We start from the raw sequence: 13,427 nt of genomic DNA on the forward strand, positions 1-13,427 counted from the left end.
AACCCAAACTGGAACCTTAATATAGCACATAAAAAACCCAAATTACGTAATAAAAGCCTAATCACGCAAATTACTACCTTCATCGAGCGTTCAGTGTCATGGTTGATCGTTTGGCTAACAAGGCTCGAACGCTCAGTCAAGAGTAGTAGAATGTTCGATGACTAATATAATGCATGAAAGACCCAAAACTCCTACTAAAATCTATTACCCAAATCAACCAAGATTCATAATAATCCGAAAAGGCATATCAAACTATAATAATGTGATATAACATTGAAAGTACGCCAAATTCATATCTTTTTAAAAATAGCCAACACATGCATGATTATTATAAAATTCTAATGTAACATGCATAGATGTTTTTAAAGCCCACATGATGTTTGTTAAACAACAAAATCAGTAGATTAAAACCAGTGAAAACATTTTAATATATATTAAAACAGGATTAAGGTTTAGAGGTTACTTTCTCTTGAGGATGAAGCCTCACCAAAAGTCGCATTTTCTTTTTTTATCTTTCCCCTCTAGGGTTGCTAGTGTGAAGGAATAACAAAAATGGTGTTTTATGGACGTAAGGATGGCTTTATATGGCTTCTTACACACTCAAAAGGGTGAGGTGGCTAAAAAGATAAAAATGTTCTCAGACAGGCTCGAACGTTCAAGGAAAGAAGGTCTCGATCGTTCGAGTGGGAACTTCGAATGTTCGGAAACTCAAAATTCACTACAAAAAAAAAAAAAAAAAAATCAAGAACTCTGGACGGTTTCAAACCGTCCAGAAATTGGAAAAAAAAAAACGTCTGGAAAAAGGTCCAGACGATTTCAAACTCTCCAGGAAAATGAGTCACTAATCTGGGTTATGGACGATTTTGGCCAAACCGTTCGCAATTCTAGACAGTTTGGCACAAACCGTCTAAAACCAATTTTGGACGGTTTTCTCAAATCGTCTGTAATTAATTCCGGACGGTTTGGGCCAAAACTGTCCAGAATTAATTCTGAATGGTTTGAGCAAACCGTCCATAATTTTTTTATTATTATTTTTTAATATTTTTTTAATATTTTTTTTCTGTCTCGTTTCATTTGCTTTTGGATCTGAAATCTGAGCAAACCCATGCCGCCGGAGGTCCACAAGATCAGGCTTGGCCGGGTCGATGACCAGCAGAGTAACGTGACGGCGTCACCTACACCCTCACCCAAATCAACAACCACTATTATTCACCATCATTGGGCAACAAAAAAATCCCAAATAGAAAACCCCCACCCTACCACTATTGCCAACGAACCACAGAAGGCCACCATTCCTTCAGCCGCCAACCATATATGGAATGCACAGCTAGAGTTCCTGACTTGAAGCATTCTCTAACAACTTGCTCCTCGTGAAGTCCAGCAATCAAAACCCAAATTAAAAAGCACAAAAGCAACACCCCCAGATCAAGCACCGTCCAAACAAGGTAAACAGTAATCGAAACAACAACTTAAAATCAAAAAGAAAAAGGGCATCGGGCTAATCAATAAGCATCAACCTCAACATTTCTTACTGTTTGGGTAAAAAAACCACAACGAACTCGCCAGATCTGGCCGAATCTGTCAAACTCACGCACACCGGTGTGGGTTTCAGACGGAAACCCTGACGAACTCGCCAGAACCAGCCGAAAACCCACTCTCTCCAGTCGCAAGATCCCGCCGACTGTCCAAATCCTGTCGCCCGTCTTCAATCGCCGGCCGGAGAGAGAAGAAGAAGAAGAAGAGAGAAGCAAAAAAAAAAAAAAAAAAAAAAAGCGATGCGGTTTAGATGGTTTTATTGAAACCATCTGTAAGTTACAAACGGTTTCAATAAAATCGTCTCTAAATTGAGAGACAGTTTAAATTAAACCATCTGAAAATTTCCAGGCGGTTTTAATATAAAACTGTCTAGAAATTAATTTCTAGACAGTTTAAATGAAACCATCTAAAAATTTCCAGACGGTTTGGTTAAAACCGTCTATAAATTTAGAAATGGTTTTATAAAATTGACCGTAAAACATTAATTCTAGACGTATGGTTTTCAAAACCGTCTGGAAAAAAAAAAAAAAAAAAAAAAAAAAAAAAAAAAAAAAAAAAAAAAAAAAAAAAAAAAAAAAACTGTCTAGAATCATCCCTTTTTTTGTAGTGATTTTTTTTAGGTTTCAAAGGTTTTAAGGAAATTCAATTTATAGCATTTTATTGGAAATCATTTATATGTGACCTTCAATAAGGATTTTCGATCAATGTATAAATTGTGATTGTTGTTTAAATTAAGTATATTTATTTTTGGGTTATTTCACCTACACCTTTGTCCGTCTGGAATTTCATCTTTAGGTGATAGAAGACGTGCAAACTTCATTTTGTTGAGCGTTGATCGTCCAATGATGGCGTTGTATGCCGAAGGGAAGTCAACCACTAGGAAGGTCACCATTGTGGTAATTTGGCAAGGGACACTCCCCATTGTGATAGGCAGGGTGATTGTTTAGACGCGACATACTTTTATCTCCCCCAAAACCTACAATGCATCATCATAAGGATTCTACAATGCATCATCATAAGGATGTTGTATTTCCCTAGCTTCGTCCTTGATGAAGGAGATTGGACACTCCTCAATTATTGAGTCTTCGTGGACCTTTCGAGTGTATATAATTTGCCTACTTGAGCCCGTCGGACAAGGGCCCTCTTGTAGGAATTGGATTCATCCCCTCCAACAAACCCACCCCCTACAATTTTCTGAATCTTTCCGAGGGGCTCCTAGTTCCTCGGGGCTTGCGGCAGTCTGTCTTCCTACCTAGGCTCTTGAGGCGTCTATGGCAGACGAGGTGGCCTTGGTTGGTTGGTCACGAACCTTAGTAGCTAGTTTACCTTGCCTTCTTAAACTCTCTGTCTTCGGAGGTCAAAGCAATCCCCTATATCATGAGCATGGTCTCGGTGGAACTGACAATACTTGTCCTGTGGTCGACTGTTGGGATATGACCTCAATCTTTATGGCCACTTTAAGTTTAGATCACCTCGGATCTGTATCAGCACTTCGGTTGCAGAAGTGTTAAGAGGCGTGAACCCGAGAGGTTGTCAAGGAGAGCTTGATGTGGATGCTCTAAACGGTTTAAAATGCTCCTCAATCCTCTGAGTGCAACTATCGCCCCCCGTCTCTCCATCCGCGAGGGGGTCCTTCCTCTTTCTATCCAAATTCTTGGCCATTTTCTCTGCATGCTCTGTGAACTCCTTGATCGTTTTGTCCGCATTCATGAACTACATGGCTTTGTCCATGACTCTTCGAGGGATCATGGAGTTCTTCGAGCAAGATTTGTCATCAAGGGGCTGTGTGGGCATATCTCATCGAGGAGAGCTGCGAGGACTACGTACCCTCCCGTCCTGATCGTCCACCGAGAGCCTCTCCTAGTTGAAACGGGCCATGAAATCCTAGAGAGACTCGGTCTCACCTAGTTTAAGGATGAGAAGATACATCGCATGTCTCCTTCACCTGCGATTGTCAATGAACTAGGCAAAAAATTGCTTACGTAGTTCATCAAATGACCTGATTGACCCTAGTTGAATTTTGTCGAATCACTTCATTCAGGGCGCTTTTAGTGTGAGCGAGAAGGCCGACACATAATTTTGTTCAGGCCGACACATAATTTTGTTCAGGCCGACCATATCTCTCGATGTGGTCCCCTGGGTCATTGGACCCATCATACTAATCAATTTGAGGAATCTTGAACTTTAGAGTGAGGGATAACTTCATGAACTCCTTTTGAAAAGAGAGGTTTTTTCCTTGAAGGATGTTTTCGATGGTGGAGCAGTGCTTGCCGTGGACCTTCTTGATGACTTTCTCAAATTTGGCTTACAACTCATTTATCTGAGCATCCATCGGACTGCCTTCCATTGGTCCTCCAGTTGCTTGAGCTTGGTTTCTTTATGAGGCGACGACGAGTGAGTCCTCTCAATATGGTCCATGATGCTCTCACGATCTTCCCCATTAGTCTCCGGGTTGTGCCTCGGGGGTGGCTTAGGCTGGTTGTGATAGGGTTGTTCACTGTTTTGGCATGAGAAGGTTTGGTAGTGCTGCCTCAACTCAGAAATTTTGTTGGAGAAATATGTTAATGGATTTGGAGATCTGGGCTAGTTGGGTTTCCAGTGCCATAAAACGATGTTCTTGGGGTTCGGATATGGGTTTGGCTGGCCTGTGGCACCAGCATGTCCACCTTGAGTGCTCATGAATCATGTGTTTTGCATGGGGTCCTTGTCTCAAGAACTACAATTCAATCTGAAATTTTCTTCCCCACAGACGACACCAAATGTTATAACAGTGAATGCACACCAAACGTTCGACAGAGGAGACCTACAAGGAAGACATAAAATGTTAGAGTGGCTTGTCAAAGAGAATTGAAGTGTTCGTACCTGAAGAAGTTACCTCCCCTCAATTTTTTAGGCTTACAATCTTGAATGCCGATTGAGAGATTAGTAGAGGTAAGGAACTTACATTAAAAATAAGTATGAAAAGAGTGATACTATAAGGGATAGGGCCTTTAATGGGCTTCTGGGCTCATACTAGGGAACGGGGTATTCTAGAAGGTATTAAGTGAGGTGTATAATTTTCTTAGGTTTCGTTTGGTTCGCGGAATAGACTCCTGAAATGGAATGGCTATTCCATAGGAATAACTATTCTTTAGTTTGGTAGGGGTATATTTTATGGAATAGCTATTCCCTTACGAAGATGAATAGTTATTCCTTAGGATAAAGGTAACAGTTTTCAAAAAAAAAAAAAAAAAAAACTTATTTTTTATTTTCTTTCAAATATTTTTTTATTAAAAATAAAAAATAAAAAAAGTAAATCTAAACACCAAAGTGGTTGGCTGACCACCCCAATGGGTGGTTGACTAGCCACTATGGAGGGTCAGGGGTGGTCGCACCACCCCTGGGATGCCTCGGAGGGACCACTGAGGCGTTCCGAGGGTGGTGCAACCACCCCCGATGGGCTTTGGGGATGGCCGCGGCCACCCCTAGAGGCTACTCGGAGGTGGCTGCAGCCACCTCCGGTTCAACGGTGGGTGGCCGACCACCATTGAGTTTATTTCAAATTTTTTTTGGTTTTTTTTTAAATTTGATTTTTTTTAAAAAAAAATAATAATATAATGTAGGGTTTTTTAGTAATTTTTTTTAAACTCCGATTAAAATGTGTGAATTATTACCAATCATTCCACCACCACCTTTTATTCTCAGAAATAGCTATTCATTTTCTTAATGGAATGGCCATTCCGAAAACTAAACGAGACCTTAGCGTATTCTCTAACATAATAGGTTATTTAAGGGTCGGGAAGGAGGGGGAGAAGAAAAAAGAAGAAGAATATTGTAGTTAGTTAATTCTAAGAGTCTGCGCCTCTCCAAGTACTTAAGAGAGTCTAGGCCTCTCTGAGTGCTTGAGAGAGATTGGGCTTCTCTCTAAGTGCCCGTAGTTATCCTTATTGAATTATTCATCTATAATCTTTATCTTCTTCCTTGAGTATTCACCTAATTCTGCCTTGTTTGGTTATAATTTCCTTGAATCCAGCTCCATATAAGAAAAACCCACACAGATACAGGCATGGAAGGTAGCCAACCCATAGGATCTCCAGTTGTTGGTTTTCCCTTTATAGAGTCCCCAACAGTAAGTTTCCCAATAAAACCAATCCTAAATCAGCCTTATAATAAAGGGTGGAGTGCATTGTCTTGTATGATCATATTCAATTTATCACTTATGTGAGAAAGAAGGAATCTGATGTGTCGCACCCCCAAGATATTCCGTGAGACACTCTCGATCTTGAGATGTCAGTGGGTCGAAAGCGTAGGATTTCTCTCAAGCCTCTATGACCAGGCAGATTCCGGCGGATTGGCCATTGTGTGGTGAGGTTCCGTGAGCCTTCGATGAGGCCCAAGCGAGTCCTCGGCATCTTGGGTATTCCAGACACAAAGTCATGCAATTACCATTTGATCATTTACACCCCATAATAGCATTTCTGAATAACAAAACTCCGTAGTCTACAACACGATCCATAACTACAAGCAAATAAGAGTCTACAGGCAGAAAGGGGATGCAATTGCAAACTAATCCTTAACACCTCAATTCTGAAAAAAGAAGACTCCTAAGGTACAGACACCAAAAGCAAACGAAAGATAACAAGCCTAAAAACCAACCACATTCCAACAATCCAAAGCCCCAAATAAGACACATTAACAGCACAATATGATAGCAACAAGCAGAAAGAGAAAAGAAACAGAAATCAAATACGATTTAAGCCTCCTCCTCCTGAATTTCCTCCTCATCTTCATAATCATACCCCTCCTCATCTGCTGTGGCATCTTGGTATTGCTGGTACTCAGAAACTAGATCATTCATGTTGCTCTCTGCCTCCGTAAACTCCATTTCATCCATTCCTTCTCCTGTGTACCAATGAAGGAAAGCCTTTCTGCGGAACATTGCCGTGAACTGTTCACTGACCCTCCTGAACATTTCCTGAATTGATGTCGAGTTGCCGATAAATGTTGACGCCATTTTCAAACCGGTCGGAGGGATATCGCAAACAGTAGACTTGACATTGTTGGGGATCCACTCAACAAAGTAGGAGGAGTTCTTGTTCTGCACATTAATCATCTGCTCATCAACTTCCTTAGTGCTCATCTTGCCACGGAACATAGCAGAAGCAGTTAGATATCGGCCATGGCGGGGATCAGCGGCACACATCATGTTCTTTGCATCCCACATCTGTTGGGTGAGCTCGGGAACAGTAAGGGCACGATACTGTTGGGATCCACGGGATGTAAGTGGAGCAAACCCAACCATGAAGAAATGCAACCTTGGGAATGGGATAAGATTAACAGCAAGCTTGCGGAGATCGGAGTTGAGTTGACCAGGGAAGCGAAGACAACAAGTAACCCCGCTCATGGTCGCTGAAATCAAGTGATTCAGGTCTCCAACTGGTATAAAACAAAAGAATCATTGGTCAGCTGTCTAGATGAGATCTCAAGCATTGAAATTGGAAATCGATTTCGTCTAAAACAAGGAATTTGTACATTACCCAAATATAAAAATGATTCCCACCCCTTCCACCATACCCAAACTATAAGAAATCTCCCAGATTGTGTCCCAATTAAACATTCCCAGTAATTTAGATGGTTTGAATTTTTTGTTTTTTCCATAAAATTTTGTGAAACAATGCTTAAAACCTATTGAGCCAACATGATCCGTCTAAAATAATAGCAGATGGGTATCTAAATTCTGAACCGAACCAAGCAGACCCAATGTGCTGATTTTACACAGAACTGCTTTCGGTTTTCAAACGAGATACAGAAGTACAGATCCATACGAGACGGAAGAACAAGTATAAAGCAAAAGAAAAGGGACAAAGCAACTCACAGCTTGGAGTAGTGAGCTTGAGCGTTCGGAAGCAAATGTCGTAGAGAGCTTCGTTGTCCAAAACCATACACTCATCGGCGTTCTCGACGAGCTGATGAACAGAGAGTGTGGCATTGTAGGGCTCAACAACGGTGTCGGAGACCTTAGGGGAAGGGAAAACAGAGAAGGTAAGCATCATCCGGTCCGGGTACTCCTCTCTGATCTTAGAAATGAGAAGGGTCCCCATCCCGGAGCCAGTGCCACCGCCCAGGGAATGGCAGACCTGGAAGCCCTGCATGCAGTCACAGTTCTCGGCCTCCTTGCGGACGACGTCGAGGACGGAGTCGATGAGCTCGGCGCCCTCGGTGTAGTGGCCCTTGGCCCAGTTGTTGCCGGCGCCGGACTGGCCGAAGACGAAGTTGTCAGGGCGGAAGATGGGGCCGTAGGGGCCGGATCGGACGCTGTCCATGGTGCCGGGCTCGAGATCCATTAGGACGGCGCGGGGGACGAAGCGGCCGCAGCTAGCCTCGTTGTAGTAGACGTTGACGCGCTCCAGCTGGAGGTCGTTGTCCCCCTGGTACCGCCCGGTCGGGTCGATCCCGTGCTCTGCGCACACCACCTCCCAGAACTTGGCCCCGATCTGGTTCCCGCATTGGCCTCCCTGGATGTGGAGGATCTCCCTCATTTTCTCAGTCTCTGAGCAACTGGGTGTGTTCGGAGTTTGGAATTTGCAAGTGGGGGAGAGCCACTGAGCCACAGCGAGGGGTTTTCCTTTCTTTTTTCTTTTATAGGTGGGAGATCACGGAGGATTAACGGCGTTGAGTTGGGTTCAAAATCAGGACCCCAAGCAAACTGCCCCACAATACTTTTCGGAGAAAATATACTCTTAACCTTCCAAATTGACAAATGTAACATTTGGATACTTTAAACTGCCAAATTTTGTTAAAAAAAAAAAATTGGAAAAGGGCGAGCCAAAATTGAGAATATTAATTTGAATTTTGCAGGAGTGAAAATCTTAATAAAGAAATTTTAGATTAATAAACGGTTCAGTCACATCGTGAAAAGCACCACTCTACCATATTGTGACTGATATTACCTGTTGAATGAAATGAAATATTGGTTTGTGTTGTCGATGATGTAATGTAGAGTTGAGAAGAGAAAAGGAAAGAAGGAAGATATTGTAGAAAAGATGAATTGTTTTTTTTTTTTCTTTTTTCCAACTACAAAAGACACTCAAGAAGGCACTAAAAACATGAATATGAAGAGATACCAAGCTCACCTAATATATTTTGTATTTATCCTTTGACTACATTTTTTTAATTTGTTTTTTATTTGACCCTTCCTAGCCAAATGTCCACTCCATTCCTGCTTATATTGTTCAGATTTGTCTCTTTTTCTCTTTTTATTGTTTTTATTATTATTATTTTAACTTCTTTAATAATTATAAGAGCATTTTTAGTTTTTCAATGGCCAAAGATGATGGTATTTTGAGAAGAATTTCGTTAAAGTGCACGTCCAACTATTTAAAAAAAAAAAAAAAAAAAAAAAAAATTATGGGTCATGAGTTTAAATATATTTGCCCTCCTACCTTTCCATCTTAAGACATGTGATAATATATGGAACGCTAGAAGTAATAATGCTAAAATAAAGACTCTTGCCCTGTTTGATTTTAAAAAAAAAAATTAATTTCGCTTTTAAAATTATTATTAAATCAAAATCTAATAGTAATTTATCATACATTTAATAATAATTTTAAAAACCATATCAATTTTAAGATGAGTAATTCTATAAGTCCCTCTTTTGTCACTCATATGTTCCTTCAAAAATATATGGCTTTTAAAATTATCACTTAATCAAAATTTAATACTAATTAATCACCAGTTCTGTAATAATTTTAAAAGCTTCGTCGTTTTTTAAGAACGCAAGAGTAACTTCTAGTCCTAGCCTTACTCTTGCTGTTTTGGCGGAGACAATTGATAGATACCACATCGTTGTCATGTAAAATTGAGCATGCATGGTCAATACCAAACGCACACCCAAAAAAGGAAACTGTGAATGCCAAACGTACCTCTCACTCCAGCCAACACTGATGAAGTACCAAATGTGGCCCCAAGAATAAAGCAAACCAAACGAAGGAAGCAACGTTGTCATCAAAACACTGACATCAAGTGAGAGGAAATGTAGTGATCTCTGAACCCTTCATCGCAAAGCTAAGAAACATATCCAGACTTTCCAACTAAGTATTATCATTTCAAAACTGATTAATATGATCATTCAAACTACGTTTTAATTACGTTGTTGTCGCACAATTATATATAGTTATCTATCAAAGTGGAAGCAACCACGGCAAAAGTGCGCAGGAGTCTAATGATCGAGCATCCTGTCATTTCAATTTCAGGCATCTACGGCTGAAAAGGTAGTGTCAAGATCGACTGGGTTTGCTGGCATACCAAGCAACGTTGAGAGTGCATGAGTATGGGCAGTCTTTTAGTAGTTGCAGCTTTGGCCCTGCCTGGCCCAGTACCGACTAAATATCAAATGAACTGTAGCATTTATGTGCTAATATGACAATGATGGCAAGAATTATACCAAGGCTCAAAATGACTTTCCAATAATATATGATAGAACTAATCTGCATAATCATGACTTTAGACGGACGGAACCATGATTTCTTATCTGGAGAAGCCAAAGCATGAACGAGAGATCAAACTTAAAATCGTAAATACAATTTCAATCAGATTTACATATTTTTTTGCTTCGATTCCAATGCCGCCAACCAGAAAATACAAGCTAACAAGTCTAGTATTTTAGTGTTAAAATTTGTTGCAAAGAGCCTCATTTTTACTCTTGTTTGAAAGAGACGGACTCAAAATGGGTCAATTGCAATCTCGATTGAACCTCGTTTGATTTCCATTGAAATCCTAGATCTCGTTCGATGAAATTAACTCTTATTCGAACAAGACAACCGCCGAGAATTTTATTGTTGCCCGACTTTACTTAAAATACCTCAGTTTTCTCTCCACTTATATAAGCCTCATCATAAGTCACGACTTTCAGAAGACCTAGAGGATATTTATGTATTATGGAAGAGGTTTGCTGTTGTTCTTAAGTTTAAACAATTTCAAACTTTCTCCTTGTTTCATCATCATTCAAACCATATAAAAGTCTACAGCTACCAGAGTTCTAAGTTGCAGAGGACGAGGTTTGTTCATGAAGATGATTCCTTCATAAGAAAGCCATAAGTTCTAAAGCCACTGTGGTAGAAGTTGAACGGGTTGTTTACCGGGGTTGCAAGCTAAGTCAAGATTTACAAAGGTTTTGTAAGTTGAGTAGTTATATCATAAGTCTTCTATAGTGAAATCCTTTGGGGTTGGCTAGCCCCCCATAATTGTTTTACTTTTGAATAGTTCTTCAAAATGTTTCTTCATTATCAAAATCTTTGTGTTGATTTGTTTTATGCTTACTGTGATTTTGGTAATTATTAATGTGTGTGTGGCTTTACATTTGATGATCACTTTTGCTAATCTGAATTTCAGGATAAGATTGACATATATATTACTTAAATTGTTAACTTGGGGTCTATTTCATTTAGCATTAGAACGGGCCCATTCTCTTTGGTTTAATTTCTTGAGTGAGACTCTTGACCCATATTGTCATGGAGAAATCCTAGTAAGGCGAGAGTTATCGGGTTAGGAAAGAATCTAGAGGTAATAAAGATAGAAATACATCAAGTGTCATTAGTGCTCTGGTTTTGGACACGTTCCAGTTTAGTGTCCACCATGTACAACCACAAACAACTAGCCAAACATCAAAATCTCTCTCATTTCAACAAAAATTTAACAATTCTCTCTCAAGTTTAATTTCTTCTCTCCATTTCACACACACACAAAAATGGCTCATCAAAACACCACAGCACCAACTACACCATTTGAACCACGTATCATCAAACAATCATCAAAACGCGATAATCTTAATCCACCCAAAAAATCATACCAAAGAAATTATAGAACACAAAACCAAGAGCTATAAATCCTTGTCCTGGTGGAATCTCCTTCTCCTCTGCTTCTTTTCTTTTTCTCTCTAGCCTTCTTTCTCCCTTTCTATTCTCTCTCTCTTGTCTGAGCTCTGAAAAGGGGGGGGGGGGGGGGGGGGGGGGGGTGAATCAAAGACAAATGACACACTAACACTCGTTTTTTTTTTCTAATATATATATTTCTCATATATATCTTCTCTTGCACGATTCCTTCTTAGCTTGATCGATCGAATTCTGTCAAACATGTTTAGTGCATATTTTTTCTTACCTACTCGCACACTTCTTGTCCAGTTCAATCGATCAAGTCGTACTTCAATTGATCAAAACTCGTTGATCGAATTCATCAAATTACCTTCTCTTATCACTTGTACCCCAGCTCCTAGGCTTATACAATACATATATACATATTCCTAGGGCTTATACAATACATATAGGGACTTGTTATTTGCACAAGCATACAACAGTGACACAACATTCCCTCACATCAGATGAATCTCACTATACTTCTGTTAAACACTTGAAATGCAAATAGCATTTTTCATACGTATATCATATAGTTTACCTACCGGTAAGGGAACGGTACCATTAATACCCATCTCATCTCACCTACCCATGTCACATCATTCTAATTGTCACAATTTCATGGACGTTACTTCAATCGCTGACATTACTATTAAATGCCTATCTTTTCTCTCGCATGTGGCTCTTTGTTTGTTTCTATTGATCTAGTTTCAGTTCGATGCATCGAAATCTAGCTTCGATTGATCAAAGTTTGTCAAAATTATTTATTTTATCTCTTAATTATTTAAAATCCAAAATAAACTCCTCAAAAGTTTTCTTAGTCCGAGAAAAATCCTTTACCTATTAGAATCAAAGCCTACAAAATAATATCCATCCAATTAAAATATCGCAATAATATCAAAGTCTTCGTCTTCTCAAAAGATTACAAACCCTAATCATCCCGATAATAAATATTTTATCCAATTTTTATCAAAAATGATTCCCTAACCTTGGGAAATTTGCTCAAATAACATGCACCAAGATATTATCAAACATTTCTTTCTCAAAATATTATAAATCCCACTTCTACCAACAATACTTTATTTATTCGAGTTTTTACCAAAAAAAAATTAGCATGAAGATGGCTTTGATATCACTTGTAAAATAATTTCTCAGAACATACAACGAAAAAAAAAAAAACTTTATGTATCTCCAACCATGTTTGTTCAAACCCACTCTTGATACAAATTAGAAAATCCCACTATACAAAATTTCAAAAGAAATTTTTTTAAAGCATTTTTCTAACATTTTCTAATTTTGCCCTATATTAATAAAATAGACAAGCCTTATATATAGGTCAAGCTAGAGATCCTCAATAAGAATTTTACTTTAATTATTCATCCTATTAACGAATAGAACTTAACTCCGATTAGAATTCCATTATAGTGTCCGTACTAGGATAAGCTACCAAACACCTTCAATTTGTGTTTAATTAACCACACTAAATCACATGTGGCATATGAGAAGTAATACTAAAAGAAAAACTCATTTCATTCTTGATTATTTCTAAATTCATGTCTTTTAAAATCACCATTAGATGTATGATAGATCACTATGAAGTTTGATCCAATAGTAATTTTAAAATATACATCAATGTTGGAGGACTCAAAGAGGACATAGGCCATCCTTATAACACTACTCGGCATATGAGCCACACTTCAAATATTAGAGAATATCTAACAACACATACTTGGTTTTTTGTTATCTTTTTTGTCAAAGGAGAAATTTGGTGAGAAATTGAGATGTAAACTACGAAATGATCGTTGTAAAATTGTGTGACAATAACATTTGTTATGTTAGGTTATTTAGGAGCAAGTTGAAATTGATGAACATTTTCAATGTTCATGAATTAAGTTTGAAAAATAATAATTGACTTCTAGCTAAATTTTCTTTGTACATAGATGATGCCAATTTATTAGATAAGTTTATGATGATAGAACCCGAGGAACAGTTCTAACCCTAAAT

At 38.9% G+C, this 13,427-nt stretch overlaps 1 protein-coding gene across 1 annotated transcript; it reads right to left on the minus strand.

Annotated features, from left to right (window-relative positions):
* Positions 1–5,971: 5,971 nt before the first annotated feature.
* LOC133861735 (tubulin beta-1 chain) lies at positions 5,972–8,135 on the minus strand. Its single transcript, XM_062297533.1, has 2 exons — positions 7,391–8,135; positions 5,972–6,951 (listed from the first exon to the last, which is right to left on the minus strand). The coding sequence occupies exons 1-2, from the start codon at positions 8,052–8,054 to the stop codon at positions 6,269–6,271; spliced, it is 1,347 nt and encodes a 448-aa protein (XP_062153517.1). The 5' UTR covers positions 8,055–8,135; the 3' UTR covers positions 5,972–6,268.
* Between the last annotated feature and the right edge of the window lie 5,292 nt (positions 8,136–13,427).

This window comes from Alnus glutinosa, chromosome 2 (genome assembly GCF_958979055.1).
Source record: "Alnus glutinosa chromosome 2, dhAlnGlut1.1, whole genome shotgun sequence".
Classification (NCBI taxonomy): Eukaryota; Viridiplantae; Streptophyta; class Magnoliopsida; order Fagales; family Betulaceae; genus Alnus; species Alnus glutinosa.